The 27,467-nt window shown below is 36.4% G+C and overlaps 1 protein-coding gene across 1 annotated transcript in view; it reads left to right on the plus strand.

Annotated features, from left to right (window-relative positions):
* The window catches only part of LOC134755695 (atrial natriuretic peptide-converting enzyme), a 142,567-nt gene that overhangs the window by 17,436 nt on the left and 97,664 nt on the right, over nt 1-27,467 (plus strand). Inside the window, exons 2-3 of the mRNA XM_063692242.1 lie at nt 1,286-1,395; nt 19,449-19,527. Of these exons, the coding sequence (XP_063548312.1) occupies nt 1,380-1,395; nt 19,449-19,527 (95 nt within the window). The 5' untranslated portion in view covers nt 1,286-1,379. The remainder of the gene's footprint in view (nt 1-1,285; nt 1,396-19,448; nt 19,528-27,467) is intronic.

The following is a 27,467-nucleotide window of genomic DNA, read 5'->3' on the forward strand; positions in this document are numbered from 1 at the left end:
TCCTTACCACAATGTGGACAGGAGGCGTCTCTGCTAATTTTCATTATCTTAAGGTGTTTGTTGAGAGTGTTATGACCTGTCAATAGTCTTAGACTGCTCTTACCTAGTTTCAAAAGATACCTGGTTCTCCTGTGATCTATACCTTTAATCATCATCTTCGACTGTCTGCATCCAGCCTCTTCTTCCCATACTCTCTGTGCTTTTATCTCTTTTACCTTCTCTATGACTCCCTTCGTGACATCCGCTGACATGGGCAGAGCCGGTTCCGGACCTATATATCCCGTCTCCGCCCCTATCATCGCCAGCTCATCCGCTTTTTCATTTCCCGTTACTCCCTGGTGTCCTGGTACCCATGCCACCGTAACGCTTCTTTGCTTGCTTATCGAGTTAAGCTCCTCTCGACATTCTCTCACCAGAGAGGAGGTAACCGATATTTTCTTTAGTGCCTTCAGTGCTGCTTGGCTATCTGTGTATATTACAACAGCACCCTCTTGCTGCACACTCTCTTTTACTATACGTGCGCAGTGCGCTATAGCACGTACCTCTGCTTGGAACACGCTAGCATATCTACCTAGTGGTATTGATACTTTCTCTCCCAGTTTAGGGTTCACTATGCCCGCTCCTGCTAGTTTCGTCGAGCTTCTTCTTGAGCCATCCGTAAAGCAGATAGTCGTCGGGTGTCTGACTTCCACCATCCAGTTGTCTCTCTCTCCTATATGTACTCTATATTTCTTTCACCATATCACGGCCCCATATAGCACCCTGGGTAGTATTACCGCCTTGTAGATCCAGTGGATCATTCCTGGCTTCAGCCCCCAGTTCTTTCCCACTGCCCTTTTCGGCATCAGGTAAATATCTGACGATAAATATTTTTGGAAATCGTGGTAGTGATATGAACATAACTACGGTAAACAGTAGGAAAAGAGCAAGGACCTGTAATTTAATACTGTAGAAGTAAGAACTAAGCAATATCTTCTTTTTATGTAAAACCTGACTACGTATTTTAACCATATTTGCTAAAATTGGAGCCATGAAACATTTCCAGCTACATTAAATATTTACTACCGACCATAGAAAACATCCATAATTCAGAAACAAAAATTGTGATAATCACAAATAATACAAATATGGTGAGAGAAACGGAATATTCCCAATAAGGTTAAGGTGTCCCCTCTGGGTTGATGGATAAAGGTCCTATGGTAGTCAATTAAGTGCCGCTTATTCTAGGCGCTGAGGTGTTGGGATGTTTTAGCAGTATAAATTCCACTTTTTTTATTAATTTCAGGTAAAGTCATCGCGAGTGATACCGCCTGTAATTAAGACTGCGACAAATTGGGCGATTCATCTTTAAATGATCACCGACGCGCCGACCCACAAACATGGCCTCCTTCAAAGGTAAGCGTATTTCATTAATTATAATTATTTTGAATTTATCAAATCTGTCAGTGTTCGTCGTTAACAAACCAAGCCTAATACCTACATTGGCGTTGCGCGGCTTCACACACATTTACCTATTGAAGTGGTATTCTAAACTTGATATGATACGAAACACGACTCGTTCATCTCGTGCGCGCCAATAAGTCAAGATCGTATAATAATATATCTTATATCAATAACGAAATGCTACATGCTAGGCTACATGCCCATCCTTCGCCTAATACTGGTACTTTCTTGGATCCGGCCTCCCTTAGACTGGCGACTGGTTTGCGACTCGGGGTTTCGGTGTGTACGCCACACATATGCTCTTGTGGCACGGACGTGGACCGACTGGGACACCATGGATTATCTTGTCAAAAAAGTGCCGGCCGTTTTTCAAGACATGCGTCGCTTAATGACATAATCCGTCGGTCTCTTGCCACCATCAATGTACCCGCTCTTCTTGAGCCGACTGGCATTATCAGAGATGATGGCAAGAGGCCCGATGGGATGTCCTTGGTTCCTTGGAGCTTGGGACGGATGTTGGTGTGGGATGCTACCTGCGTAGACACACTGGCACCGTCCCACCTCCAACGGACTAATGTAAAAGCGGGCGGAGGGGCGGAAAGCGCCGAAATTTTAAAACGTAATAAATATAAGAGCCTCGGTAGAGAGTATCATTTCGTTCCATTTGGAGTTGAAACTCTAGGTCCATGGGGTCCCAGCGCGCATAAGTTGTTTGCAGAAATCGCGAAGCGTCTGGTTGACGTAACTGGTGACCGAAGAGTTGGCGGCTTTCTCGCACAACGTATCAGCATTGCGATACAGCGGGGAAATGCCGCCAGCATCCTTGGTACAATGCCTCAAGGGCCTATTTTAGATTTAAGCTAGTTATTAATTTCGTTTACGTAGTACCACTGTACATATCTCATAACGAAATAAAAAAGCGATGTGACATAACTTTAAACAAAGTTAACGCATTTAATGTTATTGTTTACAACTATTAGAAGCTGAAAAAGAATTTCAGTTTCAGGTGAATTTCATGGTGTAGGTACTAGTAGTATGCAACTGATACATAATGAAAGGCCTTAAAACGCAGCTGGGGTTTTATGAAACGAGCATTAGCGAGAACACAAATCGAGGAAAGATTTTTCCATACAATTTGTATGAAAATGAAAACTTTTATTTTTTACATGCAATTTTTTTATACCAATCGATTCAATTTCTATCCAATATTCTAAAAAGGCTTGGCGATGAAGGAGTTTCTTTTCTGACGGATTTGTTTAATGGTATTCTGACACATGGTATTCCGGACGAATGGAGACGTAGCTACTTGGTGCCTTTTTTCAAAAACAAAGGTGACCTGAGAGACTGTGGGAATTACAGAGCAATAAAGCTAATACCACACTCCTTCAAAATATGGGAACGCGTTATAAGCAAAAGACTCGGCCAGCTCACCAATCAGTGAGAACCAATGTGGTTTTGTAGCCCGAAAGTCCACTACTGATGCCCTCCACACACTCAGGTTACTGATTGAAAATTACAGAGATAACAGAACCGACCTCCACATGGTGTTCATCGATCTGGAGAAAGCTTTCGACCGCGTGCCCCGAAAACTCATTTGGCACTCACTACGCGCCAAAAATGTTTCAGAATACTATATTTCTATAGTGATGGACATGTACAAAGACGTAAAGTCAACCATTCGAAGTCCAGCTGGCAATAGCGATGAATTCCGTGTGGGGGTGGGTGTCCACCAGGGATCGGCTCTCAGCCCGTTACTATTCAATTTCCTCACGTCGCATATACAACGTCAACCCCCATGGGATCTGCTCTACGCAGATGACATAGTTTTGATCAGCACGACGACGACGACGACGTAAAAGAGCTGCAAAACATTCTAGAAACCTGGAGAGTAGCCCTGGAGGACGGCGGACTGCGTGTAAGCCGACAGAAGACCGAAGTGATGCACTGCAACTTCAGTGGCGCCAACCTCCGCAGCACAATTTACTTGGACGGCAACCCTCTGAACGAAGTAACGAGCTTCAAATATCTTGGTTCGAACATGCAAAACGACGGATCTATAGATGCAGATATCGTCAACCGTATCAATACTGGATGGGTGAAGTGGCGTGAGCTCACGGGCGTTCTCTGCGATAAACGAATGCCAGTTCGTATTAAGGGCAAAGTTTATAAGGCAGCTGTGCGCCCGGCAATGACATACGGCCCTGAGTGTTGGCCATTCAAAAAAGAACAAGTCGCGAAACTGCATGCTGCGGAGATGAGGATGCTGAGATGGGCTGGCGGAGTAACGTTGTTGGATCATATTAGGAATATCCACGTTAGAGGCAGTTTCAGAGTAAGGCCAATCGAAGAAAAGCTCACCGAAAATCGACTACGATGGTATGGCCACGTCATGAGGCGCCCACCAGACCACATGACGAGAAAGGTGCTAGAGATGAGTGAAAAGCCTAGGGGTCGCGGAAGGCCCAAGATAACATGGATAGGTCTTGTAAAAAAGAACCTTAAAGAAAAAAGATTACCAACAGAGACGACCCAGGACAGACGCTCCTGGCGACGCCGTATAAGGAGAGCCGACCCCAGGTAAATGGGATATAAGGCTAGGAAGAAGAAGAAGATTCAATTTCTATCCAGTATCAATAGTTTCCTATGGTCAACTTAAGGTAATGTACTAAAAAGCCACAAATTAAAGAAAATCATTCCATACATTTACTATGGAGGAAAAGTGAAATTTTATTCACATTTTTCTATCTCGCCCATTATATACTGACTGCACCTATACTCGCTTATATGTGACCTTTTCAACCAAAAGGTACCACATTGTCGCTTGTTGATAAGGTTGATTTCTAATTTAAGCTATATGGAAATAGCGCCTTACTGACAAGCGACAAATAAGTACCCTTTTCGTTGAAAATGGCACATATTCTGACTGTACCTACTAAGCGACTAATATATATAAATACTTACGTATAAATCTCGCCCCGGAACACATTTTGGGGATTCAATAAGATAGAAGTTTATAAAAATATATAAATGCCTTATCTCTCACCAAAATCAAAGATCATTCAAATTCATTAGCAGAATCACTACCAAATAGTCCAATGTCGACAAATATTACCAAGAAACCTTACAAATTTTGGCAATTGCTAACAAATAATTCACTGCTTTTAAAAGCATTTTATCAATAATTTCAGCCCTAATATAATGAATTGTGAATTAATTTGTGCCTAATACCTAATCTCATCAAAGTGATTCGACTTATATGATAAATTTAATTTACTACTTGAGAATTCGGTTTCGTTCGTAGATGGTAGGATCCTATACAAAGTGGCCTACCGCGTGCGCCCGTGAGGGACAGAACATACGTGAGACTGTAACAAGGACAAACAATAATAACGCTTTCTCTGCTACTCCTACTGAAAGATACATAAGACTATTCCGTTCTGACAGTTCTCCCCACCACTCATGCCTAATCCAGTTTTATACTAGAGTTAGACCAAGAAAAGTCTGCAGCGATTTTGATAGCACACGCAGTGCACGTGTTATTTATACCTACGTCATAATTTCATATAAGTTTGACGTTAAATAAAATAATACTTGCACTGCATATGCTGTCAAAATCGCTGCAGACTTTTCTTGGTCTAACTCTAGATTCATGAGACTTATATTGACCGGGATATAAACCGTGATTACCTTTTGTATTATTTATATCCCGGTCAATATAAGTCTAGTGAAACTAACCGTGAATCATTCAAAATGGTTTCATTTGACCCTCGACTTCAAATAATTTGTCCGCTCTCTGAACGTACGGCACCTTAAATCTTACCCTACGTATTTTAGTCGTAGGATATGTTGTTATTGTGAAAAAATAATCAAAACAAAGAATGTGAGTCAATTATCAAACTAATTCAAACGCTTATTAGTACCTACCTACATAATAATTCAAACAGTCAGACTTTATCTTCGAATAACGTAGTCCGCAATGATGACAACCATGTTGAGGATATAAAATCTAGCTTTTATATTTTTTATAATTTGGTTTCGCTACTACAATATTTCGTTTCGTTTATTTGTTTATTTTGTTTATGTTCGGCAAGCGGAAACATGGTCGCCCTAAATCCACTTGGCGTCGTTCTGTGGAGCAAGAGCTGGGTGTATTGGGGATGGGGTGGGAGGAGGTTACCCAAGCTGCCCAAGACCGTAGTCAATGGAAAAACAAGATTCGAGCCCTACACCCCAGCAGGGGGTAACAGGGAAAGAAGAAGAAGAAGACTACAATATTTACATTAACAATATGACGTGTCTCTAAGCTTAGGTACCTATTCAATAAAAGCATCGATTTCCTGCTGTAAAAAAATACAAAATATTACAATTTCGAAAAGGGACATCTCTAGCGAGATGAAAAATGGCTGCCTAAAAGCCTCACGAACGGAACCTTTTCAATCCATTTACTTTCCGAACCTGCAACAAGGGGTGGCGTATACAGCCTTGGCTAAAAGTATTAAAAATCTATGGTTTTTTCCATACTAACTGGAAATATTAGTCTAACAGTTACGGCTTCCTTATATTTTATTCTGATTTTGTGATCGACCAAACGATGTAGATACCAATTATAAACTGGAATTGATATCATATATTAAAGAGAAAATGACGAAGCCCTCCAGTGGTGAACCGGCCTTCACCACTGGAGGGCTTCGTCACTTTTTCTTTAATATATGACATCTAATACACATCATCATCATTACTTATTTCAGTTTATAATTTATATAATTATAGTAGTGTGACTACTTAAAAAACGCAAAATCAAAATATTTAATAAAATAAATTTATTTGTTCCCAAAGTTGTGTACATAGATGTATATGTTTCAAGTTCTAATCAATATGTCACGTAGGGGCCAAAAATTCAATAAGAAGGTATTATTAGTTCATATAATTTTCTAGAAACTTGGTAACACCAGTGCTGTGACCGACAAGTCCGACAGGAACCAGTAACCGACACTTTATTTTTTATCCAAGAAAATAAGGGAGGAAGCCGATTTCTTAATGTGGCAACACTGCAGCTACTGCACAGTGAATGCTGACAGTGAATGTGCAGCTACTGCACATTGTTGCCATATTAAGAAACAGATTACTTTGCCACTCTTGTGGATAAAATGCAACTTTTTCATCAGTTTTTTAAGTTAAACAGAGCCTTACGAGCTGGTGGGGTGAAAAAGTTACGTTACTTGACCATTAATTTGTGAATCGTTTTTTTGTGAAATAATTGTCAACCTTACAATATATTACTACACTTCCCTAATTATTTTAACAAGACGGCCAGCACACCTAACATATGTGTTATAGGAACAAAATCCATATAGGTATAAGCAGCATAAGGCATAGAGAAATAGGTAAGCTTATACTCACTCCACGCATAGTAAAAAACTCATGTCTGTGTCCAGCAGAAGCAGATCACGTTTTTATTAGAGTTTTATTAGCATGCACCATAGTTCTAGAGTTCCTGATACTTTTGAGCAATAGTTCTGGCGTTTTTATCATAAATGAAAATGAAATGAAATGAAATTCTTTATTTTCACGCAACTATTGGCCCATAGATAAATATCTTAAAACTAGCATACATATTATTATAAAATAAAAATAATAACTAAAACTAAAAAACACACAATTATGGCTGCGATACAGCCAAAAAACCAATACTATGGAATTTCACAAAATGATATGCTAAGTTCACACACTAGCATATCATTTTGTTACAAATGGGATAAAAAAATATCTTAGCCTCAAAATATGGTAACAAAGAATTCCTGACACAAAAAGGCATCTCTGAGAACATTCACTACAATTTTTATCTATTTTTTTAATTAGGTATATTTGTATAAATATACAGCAAATAGTAGCAAATGCTTTTACTCGCGCTATGCTGTAGTCATTTAACAACGCACTGACATATATTTGGTTCCAAACGAAAGCTCGCTCTATTGTTTACAGAACTTAGTTCTTGGTTCTAAAGGGGCCCACTGACTATCAGTCCGCCGGACGATATCGGCCTGTCAGTTAGTTGTTCGGAACTGTCAAATTTTTGTTCTAACTGACAGGCCGATATCGTCCGGCGGACTGATAGTCAGTGGGCCCCTTGAATCGAGCGAGGAAGCCACAAAAAACGTTAATTTCATAAACTTCAACTTCAACGTATTTAGGATTTATAGGCAACTTCAACAAATTTACAGACTTCCTTCAGTTCTGTCTTAAGGTGACAGTCCGTTTCCAACCGCAGCTGCACTGCTGCTCCGACACTACTGCGGCGGCCCAAACGCGTCGGTGTTATTGTCAATTTCCATAGTAAAATGAATGACGATATCGACTGCACGTAATATGGTGATTTTAACGTTTTCCCGACCGCAGCTGCACTACTGCTCCGACACGTCGGTGTTATTGTCAATTTCCATAGTAAAATGAATGACGAGACCGACTGCACGTAGCATGGCCATTTTTGCGTATTTGGTGTATTATTGCAACTGCGGCTGCAGACCGCACGTCAAATCTGTCACCTGCACTGAATTGTCTTTGATCACAGATATTAGTAGTTTTAAGCAAAGAGGATATAACCACTACGTTCTAAGGAGTTATTACACCCACGGATAAACAACCCCGATGGTACCGTCGCCATATATCGCAGATATATCGGGGCGGCCAAGGAGCTCACAGATATCTGAACACGCATTTATTGTCAAGGCGCTAGAGTGCATGTTCAGATATATTTAGCACCTCGGTCGCTCCGACATATCTGATGGCGACTGTAGTACTACTGTAAACTTTTTTGCTAATCTATATTGAGCCATACGAGTATCACAGAGCCAGTTAGGAAACTAGAATGATAGGTCCGAAAAAGAGAGTGTCAAATTCGGAAGTTAACTATAGTCTGGCAAACCCTTCGAGCAACACCGGTTTCCGACACGTCGGAAGGGAGGAGCCCAAGCGATATCTTACCGTACAAATCGTTCTGCCATTTTTGCGGGGGAAAACGTGCACACAGTCGCACTTCTCACTCACTACTTGCAAAATCCAATCTCTAATTAGGATTGTAAATTTTTTTTAAATGTTCTATTTCGAAAACCATTTCGAGATATTAGGTTTTTAAACAGTTTCCGACATTTGCTGCGATATAATAATCGAGGATTGAAGATATTTCAACAAACCTTTGACCTTCTCGCGAGGCTGAATATAATAATGTCATCGTATAGTAAAAGTTATCGAACCATAATAAATAAATCCGTCACTCACGTAATTGTCAAAGATGTCATTGTCATCAATTGTCATAATAAAAAAATTCAGTTAAACCGCTAGTTTCTTACGATTTGATTTATAATTTTTAATACCTAAACAGTAGATTTTGATTGCTTAATATATCAAAAACCTTGTTTCCACTTGTGGGAATGATTTACAAAAATTATAGTCCGCGAAGACCTACGTGAAAGACGGTGTTGTCGTGAAGTAAATGTGGAATGGAATACTTCAAGTGTTACACACAATATTGCTGTGAGGATCACGTCGATGTAAGTATAAAATTAATATTATTTTACTACGAATATTTAAAAGTCCATTTTGGTGGTCGGGTCACTATTACCTATTTATTTTCTGTGATGATGTGGCCAGAATATCTAAAGACAAACCGTTTAACACAGCTTGTCCGCTACTAGCTCCGTTTTACTGATTTGAAGTTAAATTCAACAAACAGACATACATATATGTAACTTGCAAGCAATAAATCATATACATACAAAAATACATAGTTATATTCAAAATACAACATGAAACTGAAAAGATAATTTCTAATTTCCAGGTACCTACAAGTTGCAGTTCAAGGCTCAAGCTGCTGATATCACGATCATGGCGGACAAAACTAAAGTTAATAAAGAGTTGTGAAAAATAAAAATTGTCTTATTTTTTACTTTTTTATTAATTTACGAAAAACCTGTTTCCCAAAAAAGTGTATACATTATATGTTCAACATGTTCTGCACGTAAGGTTGACATTGAGGGCTTTGTTTAGTAGCATTCAGTTGAAGTTGATTTAGGTTCTACTCTTGTTGATCCAGAAAATAATTGTATAGTTTATTATTAAATCTATGCCCACGCCCAGGCACTATTCTTGCTATAACTTTACATTCTCCGCCTTCTCTAGAAATTTGTACATTATATACATCCAATAAAACTAAGGTATATACTTAAGGCAGATTTGTGGAATCAGCTTTCACAAATTTAGCGTATTTTGAGATTATTGATTTAGGGATTCAAATAATACGACGATATTATTTATAGATTCATTAAATAAACTGTTCTTTTATTTTTTCGTAGTTTTGCGAGGATAGCTATAAGCTCGATAGGGCACGAGCGATAGAGAGGCAAATAGAATACCGAATATCCGGCAAAGTGGCCAAATACCGAATAGTTGCCGAATATTCCTGGCAACTGTAATTGTATTGTAATATATCATATTATATAATGTCGTTTATGGTGACAATTTCTCATTTTGTCATTGCAAAGCCATTCCTGATCTAAATAAAAGAAGCAATCATTTATTTTTATTACAAGGGGCAAAGATGTTATTTAATACCTCATGGTAACATATTGATATCCAAACATACGAAACGATACAAAATTGAACCACGAGAGAAGCGAATGGTTTAAAATTTAGAATATTGACAGTTGCGGAGGTCTCAAGGCATGAGGGTTAAACAAACTGTGTTACAGTGCAACACGTAATTCTTCACACCAACACGAGGAAACCATTTATTATTCAAATTAATTTATTAAAAGTTCTTTCTATCGGCCAAGGCGAGGGAAATATCTTTCTTCATAAAGGATTTCTTGTCTCGCCCGTCAAGTTTTATATGGATGGTGCGGTCATATCATAGAGTGCCGTCGCCCATTCACACCTGCAACTGGACAATATGAAGTGTAAATTACAAATTATTTTATTCATCATACTTCACTGTTTGGTACCTAAGGAAAGTAAAATTGGCTTAATATGGATACTTAGAAAGATAAATCTGTAATATTTTGCTAACACCGAACGACTGCCTGCCCACCATTGGATAATTTTATTCTTACGTGTCGCATCGTCATCTCCAGAACCCACGAATCACTTTGCAGAAATCAATAAAAGGCCTGCTAAAAGAGCCTACCTGGCATGGTTTTGAGGGGACGTTTATTACAGACTTCTAAATCCACCCGCACGTTTCTGACGGCCGAGTACCTATAATACGTGATGCAGGTGGATCAAGTGCGCACTCCCCCCGTATATATCACGAACTCCATGAGTCCCGTTTCCGTCGGATTGCTGTGTGCGGTGGTCACGCATTTAGGCAAGAGGATGGGGAAGAAAATTTCACATTGTGAACTTACCTTAATGTTAAGAATAATTTTTCCTCTGCATTAATTTTATTTGAGTAATTTGATTGTATTTCGTCAATTATTAAGTCTCATTCAATGTTGAATTGCTTTTCATTTAATCGGCAATATTATCTGAATAAAGGATCACCATTAAATATCAGATTTTTTATTAATATTGCGTAGCTGCCTTAAAGCTGTAGAAAGGCAAACTGGTCTTCTTTTTCATGTAGCATGTAGCATTATCGTCACTCGCTTCTTCACGTAAAAAATACAAAAGTAAATTAGTACGTATGACATTATATGACTGACATTGACAAGCCATCAACGAACGCTGTCGCGACTGCACGCCGCAACAGCCGCAGTCGTGCTGCTACAGAAGTGCGGCACCGCGTAACGTCGCAACTGCAGTGCAGCGGCAGTTACAATTGGACAGTCACCTTTATTTTTGTCGGTTCTGATTTCCCCTCAGCTGAATTTGAATGCTCATTCTGTAACAGATTTGTCGCTCAACATTAGGTGTAGGTAATTAGATTTTAAACAAAGTGTAACGCACACAGGGAAGTGTCGTCGAGCCTCGAACTCCAGATAACCAAGTTTTAACTCCCACTTAATGAAACAAAGTTATCAACTTTGTTTAGTTGTACGTGTTCGGTGTAAATCTGAACAATCGCGAGAAACCATAATTCCCTAATGGTATTAACTGATTACGATATGTTGTGAGCGCGGTACAATGTTTTCAGTATTTTTTTCTTTTATTGTTTAAGCGAAGAAGCTTTTGTTGTTTTTAAAAATTCATCCCCTGAGGGGGTTAACAAGGGGATGAAAGTTTGTATGGAGATCAAGTTTTTTTTTAGGCTAGGGACTTGAAACTTCGTAAATAGACATTTTCATAAAATACAAGAAAGTAATTTCAGCGTACGTATTTGAAAATTCATCCCCTAAGGTGGTAAAAAAGGGGGTGAAAATTTGTACCGGGAACGAAATTTTTTGTGAACGAGGGACTTGAAACTTCGTAGGAAGACACTAGATTACAACACAAGAAAAGTAATTTCAGCGTTTTTAAAAATTGTACCCCTAAAGGGGTTACAAGAGGATTGAGTTTATAACGGGAACGATTTGGTAGGGATTTCGTAGGAAGAAAGGAGGAAAACATTAGAAAGTACGAAAAATGTTTTTAGTGCTTGAAAATTCTTCCCCTAATAAGGTTGAAAGTGTATCTCGGGAAATAAATCCACGCGAACGGAAGTCGTGGGCAACAGCTAAGTAGTATAATATAATCCTGTAATAGGTAGAATGTTACTAGGCGAATCATGTGAACTGTTAAGTACCTAATCTCATTATCTTACCTAACCTGGCCAATCCACGATAATACCTCGCCCTAATTTAAAAAAATGTGGTTAGGTACAAAAGTGGTGTGGTTGTTTATTGGGACCGTGCACGATGGCAGCGCCGCCTAGCGTTCGCAACAAGATAGGCGACGTCAAAAAATGAGCGCAACAAAATAAAGATTATTCTTAAAAAATATTTACTATAATGCACTTAACAATGTGTGGAATCTGTAATAGATGTCATATATTAAAGAAAAAGTGACGAAGCCCTCCAGTGGTGAAGGCCGGAGTTTTTAATTTATATATAGTAGTGTGACTACTTAAAAAAACAAATCAAAATATTTAATAAAATAATTTGATTTGTTCCCAAACTTGTTCAATGTGTGGAATCTTTTCATTTTTAATGTTAAATACACTATTAGGTTTTTGCTTTACTGTAAAATGGTATGAATTATCTGTGTATTTTATATTAGTTATAGGTCAATTTTTTTTGTTGTGTTTTCGTTACAAATTCAATGAAAAAATGTATGTTTCAGTATGTTTTGATGGCCCACTTCGTGATCCTCTTCCTGGGGATACGTATGATGCTTGCAATTGTACAAACAATGCATCTTAGGTCTTTTCTTTCAAGCAATTATAGTTAAGACTCTTTATTAATTATAGTCAATGAGGGCGCCACTGAACGGTCGATGCAGTCTTAAATAAAATGATGTGCCGTGTTACAAAGAGGTACATTACATACATATAAGTTGAATGTGTGATTATTGTAACTTTCATCTTTTATATAGTAGTTAAAAACACACTCAATAATTTAAGTTTTAAAAGATTGGACAAATCGTACCTAAATATTATAACTTACGATATATCACTAACACAATTAGGTGAATCTATTTTATGGCATCAAGTCATTTAATAAACACGTACATAATTTGTATTACAAATGCGCCAGAAAACATTTTACATTAGGTTCTGTTTCGTCGAGTAAGAACGACCCAGTTTCAGAGTTCAATATTTGCGTGCGTAGCCTATCGTTTACGCTCCGTAGGGAACGAAACTAAACTGTCACTATCGCACTAATATGGAAGTGATAGAGAGACACAAAGCGTTTGGTTGTCGTAGCGCAAGCGATTGTCACCTTGGCTAGGCACCCAGGTGTCCGAACAATAAAACGTTAAAAGCTTTCCATTACAATGAACATTGTAAAACCGTGTAAGTGGGTAAAACAAAAAAAAACAAAGGTTTTTACCCACTTATTGTTTGCATTCAAACATTTTGGCTTCAGTTTTCTTAGGAGGAAAATCCGTAAAATGTACACTTGTAAGCAATTTCTTTGGATAGCCGTGAATAAAACAAATGTGGGGTTCTTTGTTTCAACTTAGATTTTTCCTCTCTGGATAATAACATTATTATGGGTTTATGGTATGGGGAGTGGGTAGGTACAATTTGATGTATATGAACCACAGCTTCGTTTGATTTTTTTGTCGAATTTGTAATTATTATAAGACTTAGATGCATTTAAAAATTTGTTTGGAATTTATGTTTTGCTCCTAACTTATAATAATAAATAAAAATCAAATTGTGTAAACATACTTTCTATAATGTTAATATTATGCTTCATATAAGGTTAACATGGAAATCCCCCTTGACATGTTACACGGAAAATTACGCATACATTTTTTTTGAAACGAGTTTTGATTTCGTATTTATTCTGCACAGAATCGCGAGCTCTTCAACCCAGACAAATTTTATCTAAATATAACGAATAATAAACAAACATATTCTAAACATAAAAAAAATTAACGATATTTTGTAAATTTTCTAATAATTAAATGTGACATATAATCTTATTATTTATTTTCTTTATTGGGGAAAGGAACAGATACAGGCCAATAATATTTACAGATGAGATTATAAAATGGTACAGTGACCATCAGATATATCGGAGCGCCCGAGGTGTTCACAATATCTGAACACGCACTCTAACGCCTTGACAATAGAGGCGTGTTCAGATATTTGTGAGAGCCTTGGCCGCTCCGATATATCTGATGGCGACTGTACATACGGCACCGGTGCCGTAGGTTCAGAGAACGGAGCTTTTGAAAAATCGTACCGCTTTTTTTGATCACAATTCTGTTGCCAAACATTTAATTAGCAATCTTGACTTGAGGATTTTCTCTAGGTGTCTTCATTGATACGAATCCAGATTTTTTGCCTTTCGCTCGATAAAAAAAGCATAGGTCTAAAACGCACGTTAATAATTTGTAACAATGAATTTAATTTATAAAAGCTAAAAATAAGAAATTGCTTCTAAAATTGTGCAATCTTATTTATGAGGGAATTCATCGATTACTTTTTTCTGGTGAAAATTTACAACAAATTAAAATACAAAAACGTTATATCCCTTGTTCCGAGCAAGCACATCCATCTCGCTCATGCTTACGATCAGTGAGAGTGAGAGAAGAACACGAAGACAATTCCTACTAGGAGTTCTGACAGTAGTTTTAGGATAGCATTGTGACAGGAACCCTTAGGAACTAAATAAACAGAAATTAGGTACTTATACTAAAACTTAACAATAACGATATTTATTACATCCAAAGTATACATATACCTAAATTATAAACAGATGCATAGGTTTATCGAGTTAGGCTTACATTACAGCTAAAAAGAGATACAAGATACAAGAGAGACATATTAGCTATAAGAAACAATAGGAACTCAAAATTTAATCATAGGATCAACTGCCATTGCGCTTAAAATGATCAGGAACATGTACTATATAGTAGCATATCTCATATATGCTACATAATTCTGACCAAGATTACTTATAAATTCTACCTACTCAAAGTAATCCACCATATGTAAGTGTTATACGATTAAGTACATTTCGAGAGTTAAGTGCTATTGAATCTGGAACCTCTGTCAGTCTAACTTGGCCATAATCCCTGAAAGATTTAATGTATGTACCTACGTTTATCCCTTGTGTATTATGCATGCAGACTACATCAGACCCAGCTTTCATCGGAAGGGTTGAAAAGGTCAGGGTAGATCGGCGTTTTAATATCTAAGTAAATTATTGTATTTAAACCAGATCTGTAAATCACGATATGAATATATCAATTATGGTCATTTCTCACACACATAACATTAATACACACACATTAACATTAATTTTATGTTAAACTTTAAACAACAATTAAAACCAAGTAATTAAGTCCGACTCACGATTGACTGCACATTTCTAATAGGTTTGTCTGTCATCTATAGGTAAATACTAAATACCTATTTTGTGTATTTTTTAAAATTTAGACCCAGTATTTGGGGGGTCAAAAAGTAGCCGAAAAAACCTCGCGTGATTTGTGCACAAGCCCTATAATATTATATTAGGCGTTTTAGATTCAGTATTAGGCATTTATTAAACGTCATTATACCTACCCGCGAATGAAAATGACACAAAATGTGTGTGTACGTCTGAAGCCACTTTGCTTTTACAGGGACACAAAGAATTTCATCTCTAATATTTTCTTTATTGATTGCTTTAAAAAAAAGAAACACCTAATTTTCTACCTAAGCAAATACCTAGGAAGACACAAATTATTATTTTTAGGTTTGGTATATGGTCTAGAAACTATATGTATAAAATAAATAACATTAATATTCTTATAACCTCAGAAGTGATCGCTACAGGTCTATAAAACTTTGGTCGCTCGACCCTTTGCCAATATAGTTAACAGAGCTAATAATTAGAGAGATTTATTATACGAAACAACGCAAGAATTTCTGCGCGGGTTTTTGTTTCATAACCGCCATATTTATTAGATGAAATATTTAGAAGCACCCGGGATATTGGAAATTGTTTTGTTGTTACTCTTTAGTTTGTTTTGAATTTATTAAATACATATAATATGGAAAGCAAGTAGAAAACATCGGATTTAACATTTCAAGGAATAATTAAGGCGGATCTATATTGACATATAGATACTTGATAATTTAATATATAAAATAATTGGGTGGGAGGTCAGATGACACAGTGGTAGCTTTCGTAAAAATTTGTGCCTACGCTAATTTTTGGGATTAGTTGACAAGAAGACCTCAGGCTACCATGAGCTGTAGCAAAAAGCCGAGACAACGTCAGAAAAATAATTCCTTTAAACATAAAATAATTCCTTTAGGTACATAGATACATTAGATACTAACAGAGAACGTACAGCCCACAGGAAGTTATTTACTTAAAAAGAAGGTAAACATAGCACGAGAACCGGACAAGTCCTAACAAGGCTTAATATTACCTCAACTTTAGAAGAGTTCCGGAGCCCGATTCAAATTTGGCCGGCAGTGTACACTGTAATACATAGCGCCTCGTTTTAAGTGGGTGTTAACAACAACTCCACGTCAACACGACTTGCGAGCCAACGCTTCCCCTCTCTTAGAGAAGAAAGGTCAGAAAGTCACATTAAACTGATACTAATAAAAGCAGTCGAAAACACGGGACATTTGTGTCATAAGGACTTCTTCCGAAGTTTCAACTCTCTCATCATTATCTCCCATCATCTGGGGTCGGCTCTCCTTGTCCGTTTGCTCCATTCTTGGCGACTTTGGGCGATTTCTGGGTTCTTTGCTTATTTCAGGTCTTTTTGTCTGTAGCCAAGTTGTTTCAACACAATCGAAAAAAAAAACACTTCTTGAATTTTGTTAAAATGTCTTTTTACGAAGTTTCAAGTTCCTAGCTTAAAATGAAACTTGAAACCCAAGCAAACTTTCATCCCCTTTTTAACCACTATAGGGGTTAATCCAGCATAATAATATTATTTTTCAAAACTATTAAGTTCGAGCTTTACCATACTGTGCCTGAGGAACGTACTTACATAATTGTTGAGTTTTCATATGTACAGTTGTTATGCGTAGTGGGGAACGTGCCACTATATCGTATCAAGAGTCGGAACTTACGACAAGTTGCCACCGCACTTGAGTTATCGTGTAATGTTTGAGTTACCCGGGCGCTTAATTGCTCTGAGTAATGACCTCCACTTTTGAACTTGGCCTACTAGTAGGAGCCCAAATATTTAGGATTTAAGGATGTTACCGCATTTATGGGCGCTGAATGAACTTAAGCCATTCAGAACAAGCACTAAGATGCGACACGATATTGGTCGCTAACTCAAGGAGACATTCGGAATATAACCGCAGCAGCTGTTAAAACGCAACGCAGGTGATGTCACTGTCTAATTCCTTTAATAATTTGCTTTGACGTGATTGTCGCATTACTGCGGGGTTAGAACGATCAAAGAGATTGTGACACCGCCCGCGTAAACGCTACACAGCAACGTTGTATCAGTTATGCTGCTGCAGTCGCTATCCGAATGGTGAGTTTCAAACCTTTAAAAAAAATCGTCACCCAAATATAGCCCATACTACATAAAAAGGCTCCAGTTAACTCATGGTTGTTGGTACAAGTTCTACTTAAGCCAGTTTTACAACTTTGTTGGAGTCGTAGCAGAATTTTAACTATAAGGGAAAATTTTGTGTATTGGAATATCTGTTATTATCACATTGGAATTCCATTAATCCACAATTTACTGAAAATGTGACTAGGTACTCGTATAATTCATTTCACGATGAAGGAGAGACGTTAAATCGGGTACTGATGTGTAAATCCCTTCCGTCTGTCTCGGCTACTCTATTAAATTTACTCGGAATGAAATCTGGGTACATTGGGTAGGTCTGAGATAGACGATGAGTTGTTTGTTAAAAACCGATAACAAAACATAAAAAAACCGAACAAGTGCAAGTCGGAATCGACGACCGAGGGTTCCGTACTTTTTAGTGTTTGTTGTTATAGCGGCAACAGAAATACATCATCTGTGAAAATTTAAACTGTCTAGTACCATAGTTCATGTATCATGGTTCATGAGATACAGCCTGGTGACAGACAGACAGATAGACAGACGGACAGTGGAGTCTTAGTAATAGGGTCCCGTCTTTACCCTTTGGGTACGGAATCCTAAAAAAGGTACCTGCAGTCTGTTGTTGAAATGTCCTCCAAGTTTTAAAAGTACTCCATGTTGAAGAAAGCTGTTCGCGTTTTTTTGAACTCAAATAAGTAAAAGGACTTTTTTAAGTAATACTGTTGTTTAAAAGCTACTTTACTTTGCTGCATAGCGAGCGCAAAGTTACTAACATGTTTCGAACGACTGCTTTTTACTTTTCCAGTATTTCTAAACTTTACTCTTCCACCATATTGAATCTAAGCAGTACCTACACCTTATTCAACAAAGTGCTATAATTGGGCAATATGGTTTTGTAAACCCTTTTTTTCTCAGCCTCACTCCGTATATTTATATGTAAACTGTCGACGACTTCGTTTACGTGCATTTTTAATATTTTTATATTGGTTGGTGTAATTCTACATGAATTCCACATGGTTCATACAGCGGAGTTTTTAAAAAATCGTACCGCTTTTTTAGATCACAATACCTACTGTTGCCAAAAATCTAATTACCAATCTTAAGGATTTTCTTTAATGACATCAATGACATGTAAAAAGAGATTGATACTTGCCTCCACAGTCAAACTAATTACAGTTTTGTGGAGCTTTGTTAAATTGTAATTTTTAACATTTGATTATAATAAATTAATTAAATAATAATAATGATTACAATCCTGATTTTTTGACTCGTTGGAATGAATTACGAACATTTACCAAAATTCGATTTGGAATATAAAGGAGAGATAGATAGAACGCTGGTCAGCAGATTTTAGGTATTTACATAGATAGCAATATGACCTGGGAAACGCACTCCTTAGAAATATGCAAAAGCAAAACGGCCAAGCCACATATTATTTTGACTAAGCTGGACAACTTAATGCTAACCTAAGTAGTAAAATGATTATTTATAACAAACAATAGGTAGGTAAAGTGAGCGAACTATGTTATACAAATAGTAAGTGGTGACATAACTATTTTTAAGGAAAAAATGACTTATAATATTTTTAAATACTATTGCTATATTTAGCGCTCTATAAGGCACCCTCATAGTCTATAAAACTTAAGTATCTAGTTTACGCATTTTTCCTCGCTGGGCACTCCTCGTCTCCGGTTTTATGGTTGGACAGCGAAGAAAATGTCGAAAAAGCCCGTTGGCTAAGACTCACTTTGTCTTTAAATTGTCAGTACACTAATGGGCCATTCCATATGAAAACACCGAATGGGGTAAGCTGCATGATGTTATATTTTGATTAAAAAATCCTGGATGATTATTATTATATTAACCTATTGTGTCCGTTGTTGCAGACTGGCTAACGGTGACTTGGGCGCAAGGCGGCATGCAGCTACAGCCGGGAGCGGGCGACGACGCCGACATCAAAGCCAGGTCAGAACCGTAGAATGGAACGTTTGTGGATGCTAACAGTGTAAAAAGTGTGAAGGCGCCTCATCGATTTTTAGGAATATCCTTTTCTCAAACATGCTCGGAAATGGTTGTAAGTTTTTGTTCGTAAATCGAAGATTCAAAGTACCCAATTTTTATCCCAGTGTCGACAAAGCAGCGCCATCGCACGCACGGCACGGACGCAGCGGATTTTTTTTGTATGAGTCATTTTATAGGCCTTATTGCCTATATATAAGCCATACATATTCCATTTTCGTCAGCGCGCTGGCGGCCGCGCGCTCCGCGAACGGCGCATTGCTGCCGGGTGTACTGTACGCATCATCGCGGAAGGAACGTGTATCTATACGTATAACGTATGCGACATTCTGAAAAGATATTATATCTCCTTACATATTTGAGAAAAGCATTATGTATTATGTATTAGGTACGTCGGTATACATTTTCACCTTTGTGTACATTTCGGCTACCTTTCGGCATTTTCTGTTTCGGACCTTTTGCTATCTAGATACCTCGTCAGAAAAAGCCATTCTTTCTATTCCTTGACAAGAATGTAAGTAGGTACTATTGAAAAAAACTGGCATGTATGGAAATTGGCATTTATTTTGTACCTTTAAATTAAGCCGTGGATGCCAAAATTTATACCTTCTGCTGAATAACTTGCATTTTGTCCAGTTAAGAAAACAGTTCTTATGAGCCTATAGGAGGCATAGTTAGGCTTGTGAAATATTTAACCTAATTCATGTTATTTTACTTTCACTTGCTGTCTCTTTTGTATGAAAAGATATATATGAAAATGAGCGCGACACACTCAAATTTAAATTGATGTCATGTTTCAACACCCCAGTATATTAAGCCGGCATTCGTACTAAAAGAAAATAGAGTAGACATGTCTTAACCCTTCGAATGCCTTGTCCCGTAACGTCACAGACAATTTGAACTTTAATTTACAATTTCAAGGTTATTAATTCGGTAGCAAAATTTTGACAATGGCGTTCGAGGAGTTTATGCCACGGGTTCCCGCCAATCACTTCAGATTACGAGCTACTTTCCGATGGCGAAAATATTCAAAGCAATACCAAGAGGGGGCGGCGGTGCACTCGGCGGCGCGGCGTAGCCTCGCCTTGTTTAAACCGTGGCCGTGTACCTCCATATAGTAGCCCATGCAAGTCATACAACATTGGAGACCATGTCAAGACGCGGTTTTTTTACCGGTTTATTACGGCAAAAAAACGTGTGTATACAAAAGGCCTATTTGTTATAAGTTACCTCTACAAGTAGACAGAGTAATAAACTTTTAATGCTTTAAAATTTTAATCCATTAATGTAATATATTATTCGCAATCATTCTATCAATTTTATCAACTTCGAGTAAAACTATTTATTTGATTGACGAAATTAAACAATAGTAATAAAAAAATATTAGCAAATTCGCCATGACTGCGATTTTGTAAGGAATATGATCCTACCGCGACTTTGTTCTATTAAGTTTAAGTAGGTATGTATTTATAATTTTATACTCTGCCTATTCCGATCACCGATAATAATTTTCCTTATAAGTGGAACGGACATTTAATGAAATAAAATTTATTTTGGATCGGTAAAGCCACTTTCACTCAAACATGTTTATTTGAAGTAAAGGAAGCGACAGCGTCGTCACCAATCCAAAAAAAGATTCAGATACGATATCTGGGTGATCGATAAATTGAATCTCAGGCGCCGAAAATGCTCGTAAAATTATCGGATATCGGAGCTGATAAATATATCGCTAGTAATTCATAATCTTTTAATATTCAATGATGTACACTACTATTTTAAGTTCATGCCCTTTAGTTGAAATATAAAGAAAGCATCTTGGAATTCCGTTTCCAGAGATTTCCCATGCGGATTTATTCGCGGAATATTCTCACAAAACTTAATACAGAATTAATTAAACGTTTCATTCTGCCATCACAATTATTTTGGTATTAATTACTTCCATTCTATTTTGGAAGCTACCAAAACAATTGCCATTCTAGTCATACCAGTTATTTAGATATTATTTTCCGAATCATTTAAGGAATGTACCCGATTTATAACAGGTAATGTAATTTAACTCTCATTATGACAGTCTGACATCTAACTATGTAGGTGAAATATCGATCAGAAGTTAGGGTTGATATTAATATAATTTTAATTCTACAGGCATACAGAGAAATATTATATTCTAAGTTCATTCCAAGTACTTAATGTGTAGTATGTATATGTTTCGTTTGTGACATGCAGTGTATTTAGTGATTTTTATGGCTTAGCCGAGAATGTTATCATTAGTAGGTTTCTTGAAAATCCATAAAGTAGTTTCAAGATAATTTCAATTTGATGAAGTGATCGGAGTAACTTTTCAAATCAAAGTAAATTTATTATTAATTAGTTATTCTTCATTAATATAAAAAAAATGTAGTAACTTTTGAATAGGATATAATGCAATTCAAAAGGAGCGCGCTATTTCGAGTTCCCGGCAGCTCGTATTTGAAATTGTTTCTTTAAATTGAGAAGTTTTTTTAAGTATTATTGTTGTACATGTATATTTAGGTGTGCAACCCTAAATAACAATACTAATGGATGCTAGGGCTGTCACTCAGCTAATCGAAAAGCTTAACAAATATAATCTAAAATTACATGCGGTGAAATAAATATTGTGGAAAAACAAAACTTCACCTCGGCTTCGGCAAAGCTTCTAATTGCTTTACTAATCCGACGACAATGTACCTACTGAAAGCTCCTGTATTATTCTAGTTGGCAAGTATGAATTAAAAGTAGGAATAAAACAAGGATTGCTTTTGATGCCCACCCGCCAAGTGTGTTGGAAATGATGGTTGTTTTTGCACAAATATGACTGCGTCACTTTTTTTTGTCATATTAAGGAAGGTGTTGGAAATGTATACCTATTCGGGATACACACGTGTAGCTGAATAACCATAAAGAATCCTTTTTATCCAGGCAATCATATTTTAAGATACTATCTCTGGTAAGATAGGTTGGTGTGACCAGTAAATAAAGACTGGTAAATTATTCATTTAAAATTAGAACTCAGCCGTCACTCGGCTCGAATCGAACAATGCTTATAAGAAGTCACAGCGGTACGATACCGATTTGTCAGTGTTAAAGTGACATTCATTCAACCAATAAACGTCACTTGACAATGACACCTCGGTATCGTACCGCTGTGACTAAGTTACGAGTATAAGCATTGTTCGAATCTAGCCGGTTGCAAAGAAAGGAATATACATTTTCATCACACTTGCTCGAAAAAGACCTTATTTCATGCAGATGTACTGAAGGACAAAGGCCTATATTGTTCCCGCGTGAGCTATGGATTCTAAAAAAAAAAGCTATAACTCACTCGTGAGTTATAGCTTTTTTTTTAAATTAATGTCACTAAATCATACGAACCAAGTAGGTATAAATGAGTTTTACTTTGAAAATACTGACGTTTACAATTTTTTTTTAAGCTTTAAAATATTTAATTTAATAGCCGTTTCAAATTTTTTTACCCTATACTGCCAAAAAATTTCAAAATGGCGGACGAATATTTGATTGAAATGTCACCGTATCTAAGAATGATTTCGTTTAAAATTTAGTTTTTTCTTTGCAAGTGTGATGAAAAACATTGTGTGTAACTTCGGGGATAAGAATATTGTTACTTGTCTTTAATATATTAGACTCGTACAATATTTCACTTACGTTGCACAATGAACTATTGTATCATTGTATTCGCGAAGACGCAACAAAAAACATTTTTTTTTTAAATATCATTAGGTAAGTATTTAAGTGACCAGCCGTTCTGAAATTACAGTACCAATTTCTCAGCTTATTGAATTTTGTATGGACAAGATACGAGTAGGTAGTTGAACTTTTATCATGTATCATTCGTAACTCTTGCACTTACAAAGCTATTAGTGAAATAATAATTTTTATTTAGTCTGAATCCTTTTTGTGACTGACTAAAAAACTACGTTGAGTCCTTAAACACAGCCCTTGAAAAACTGGTATCGACCCCGCTTCCTTTTAGCTGCGACCTTCGGTTTGTACAGTAGGTACAATGCCGATGACACCGCGAGCCGATTTTCTGTCCCAGTGAGGGACAGGTAATTTAAAGATAGTTTGTGATTGACAGATGCTTTATTCCATTTGATTTTCTGCCTTAACATAAACCCAATAAAGCCATTATTTGAAACGCTCCAGCCAAATACAAACATAAAAAAGAAGGCATATTGTGCTGGGCACATTTACACGGGTAGGTACCTGTCAACCCTAGTATGTAGATATGTTTTAAGTATTTTTATTTAAACGAAGGTTTCACCTTTTAAGTTTAGTATTATAAATTTTTAAATTAGTTTTTAAGTTTGTAAATTACTGTATAATTAGTTTTTAATATTTGTTGTTTTTTACTTTTATAAGCTTGCAACAAATCGATTTTATGTTAAAATAAAAAATATAAATATTTATTAAATATTAACGATTAAAAAAAATACCAAAAAAATAGGTACTTAATTCCTTTTTCTCAAGCGGCCGCAGATATTACGCAGATACTGCATATTACATTTTTCACATTTTTGTCTTATTCGTTTAAAGTCCGTCAGCCAATGGCATATGTAAACCAATAAAAAAAACCGGCCAAGTGCGAGTCGGACTCGCGTTCCAAGGGTTCCGTACATTACACAATTTAAACAACGTATTTTTTATGTGAAATGTGAGTGAAATGTCTTTAAAAAACCCGTAGGGGTCGGATCAAAAACTAAGTAATTAAGTCCGACTCACGCTTGACTGCACATTTCTAATAGGTTTTCCTGTAATCTATAGATAAAGATCTATTTTGTGTATTTTTTTCAAAATTTTAGACCCAGTAGTTTCGGAGATAAAGGGTCACTTTTTGCCTATTTTCTTAAATAACTTCGAAACTGTGTATCCTAAAATTATAAAAAATATATATTTGAGATTTTCACAATGAGCTCTTTCATTTGATATGTAACACGATATAGTTTGAAAAACTTAATTTTTTAATTTTCTCATTTACCCCCCTCATTAAAGTGGCCCCCGTGTTTATAATTCATTAATTTGTCGTTACATGTCCGTCTTTGGGTCACAGACTTACATGTGTATACCAAATTTCAACTTAATTGGTCCAGTAGTTTCGGAGGAGAAAATAGGCTGTGACAGACGGACAGACAGACGCACGAGTGATCCTATAAGGGTTCCGTTTTTTCCTTAAGAGGTACGGAACCCTAAAAATCCAGACAAGTGCGAGTCAGATTTGCCCACCGAGGGTTCCGTACAATGTTTTTTTTTTTTAATTTAATAGTGTTCAAGCGTAGTGTAAGACGATATTACTTGCCTGATTTCATAGTTCTAGGTCAACGGGAAGCACCCTATAAGTTTTGATTCCCTTGAGTGTCGAAATATACGTTTTTTTGCGGCATAAACGGCCGTATCAATTTTACGTTAGAATTTTGATTTTTTCACAACTTGAAGGGACTGTAGAGTGTAGACCTGAGTATAACTATGTGTTTCCTTTTAAGCTACGGAACCCTAAAAATACCCCTCAGTTGGTTACTTCCTTATATGACATACTGATAATATACATAAATTACATGAGAACGACACACAAAACAGAGACAATATAAAATTACGAGCTCTAAAAGGCAATACAGCCCTTTTTAATAAAAATATTCTTAAGATGACTCCTATTATTTATCATAAGATACCAAATCACATTCTGGCTCGCACTGTCGAAGAGTTATCAGATCTCTTGTAGAGCCAAGCTTCTAATTCTACAAGCCCTAACTTCACGAACTCTACACCTTAGTCAAAATATGTGGCTTGGCCGTTTGGCTTCCGTCACATGGGCGTAAGGTGAAAAAATTTATTCACTATTCATTTATTTTCATTATTATTCACTATTTATTATACAATAGTTCTTGTAGTAACGAAGCGTCCAAGCCACATATTTTGACTAAGGTAAGACAAAAAAATAGGTGTACATGATTTATTATAATTCTAATTTTTTTATACTTGTAGGGGGTTGCAAAATATGTTTTAAATATGTCATATATTATTAGTTATCATACTTTTTAGATAGTGAACTGATATTTTTTAAGTAATAGATATTATTTTAACTGTATATTCGTACGCTGTAGCCTTAGTGCTACGCCGTAGACCGTAGCGCGGCAAATTTTATTTATGGCAAAAAATGCCTCGTTAAAAAAAAGTTTTTTTTTTACTATTAAAATTATTTGTTTATTTTCCCTATTATACACAACTTTTTGTTTACGTGTTTCTTGAATGCCTAACAAAATTCTACCATGTGATCAGGTATTCGTAGATATAATTTACTTTCACAGGTGTTAATAGTCATTTTATGCTTTAGATTGCGGTTCGATAACAATAAATGATGATTCTGTTGCATTACAGTATATTTTATTTTTATTAAAATCCACATTTTTCTTTTAAAAAGTAGGCAACTACCAACTAGTTTATCTAGGGGTTGGCACTGTATTAAATATGATACATTTGATTTTCCGAAACTGGAAATCCCTGGATTTTTTCATATTTTTTTAATAATCTAGTATAGTCAATAGGTGGCAAAAAACTAAAAAAAATATTAAAATTTAAAATATTTTGGGCCTCGCCAAGATAAGGGTTAACACATGTTGACTTGTAACTAAATGTAGTTAAATATATAGAAAATGAGCAATTTATCACGATTGAAAACTTAATAAAATGGGAATAATAAAGAAATACAAGACCAAAAAGGAAAAAAATAATGGTACCATTAGATTCCTTACATTTTATTAAAAATAATATACATAAACGCAACATTTCACCGACAAAATCGCAATTTCCTTGTTTTCCATACATCGAAACGGCTTCTAAGCAATAGCGACGTTATATCGTGACGTCACCATTTTGTTAGGAGCGTTTCGTCAGTAAAGTGCGGGTGCCAGACTTTGACCATCATTTGTGACTTTTGTATTGCTTTAAAACAATGGGTCCCATACAGACATTTGATCCTTAAAACAAACCTGATCGACTGATACCATTAATAAAATAATATATACATATATATAAATTAATAAAAAAATGTCAACTACCCTATTTGGCGAGGGCACGCACAAAGTGATACATTTTGTGGAAAAACTGTCCTATTGTTTTCTTCTATGTAATTTCGTGCAGTCGCTTGGAAATTAACTTTGATAGTTGCGCTAGTTGCATAATAAATAAAATAAATTAATATAAATATTAGGGGATATTTTACATAGATAAACCTAGCCCCAAACTAAGCAAAGCTTGTACTATGGGTGCTAGGCGACGATATACATACTTATATATAGATATATGTACATAGCAAACACCCATGACTCAGGTCAAGTAATATAATATTATCTTTAATCAATTAAATGAGCGCGGTGTACCTACTCGTACTCGTACCGGGATACCGCCGTTTAGCCAAAATATTTTTCGCCAAATTTCACTTCCCAACAAACTTATGGCATCAGTTTCATTTCCCAAATGAAATTTTAGCAAGTTTTTTACTTCGCAACCATTTCATTTCCCAACCCCATACTTGCGAAATGAAATTTCGCCCAAGTAAAAATATGGGATAAATAGTTTGGGAACTGAAAGTTTGTCAAGTAATTTTCGCCGAAACATCAGTAAACCACTCGTACCATTGTACCTAATCTGGTGTTGTAATGACATTTCAAATCACTTTTTTTGCTGAATAGGCCTTTATTAGGTAGGTGCTCAATAAAAAAGGCCAATTCGAGTTTTAGTTACTCGATTTATTTCTGTTGTGTCAAGTTACGTTTCTGGTTAAAGAAATGTCACTTTTTACACTGACAGTTCAGTATTATATCGGAAACAGATCGATTAACTACAATTCGAAT

This window comes from Cydia strobilella, chromosome 3 (assembly GCF_947568885.1).
Source record: "Cydia strobilella chromosome 3, ilCydStro3.1, whole genome shotgun sequence".
NCBI lineage: Eukaryota > Metazoa > Arthropoda > Insecta > Lepidoptera > Tortricidae > Cydia > Cydia strobilella.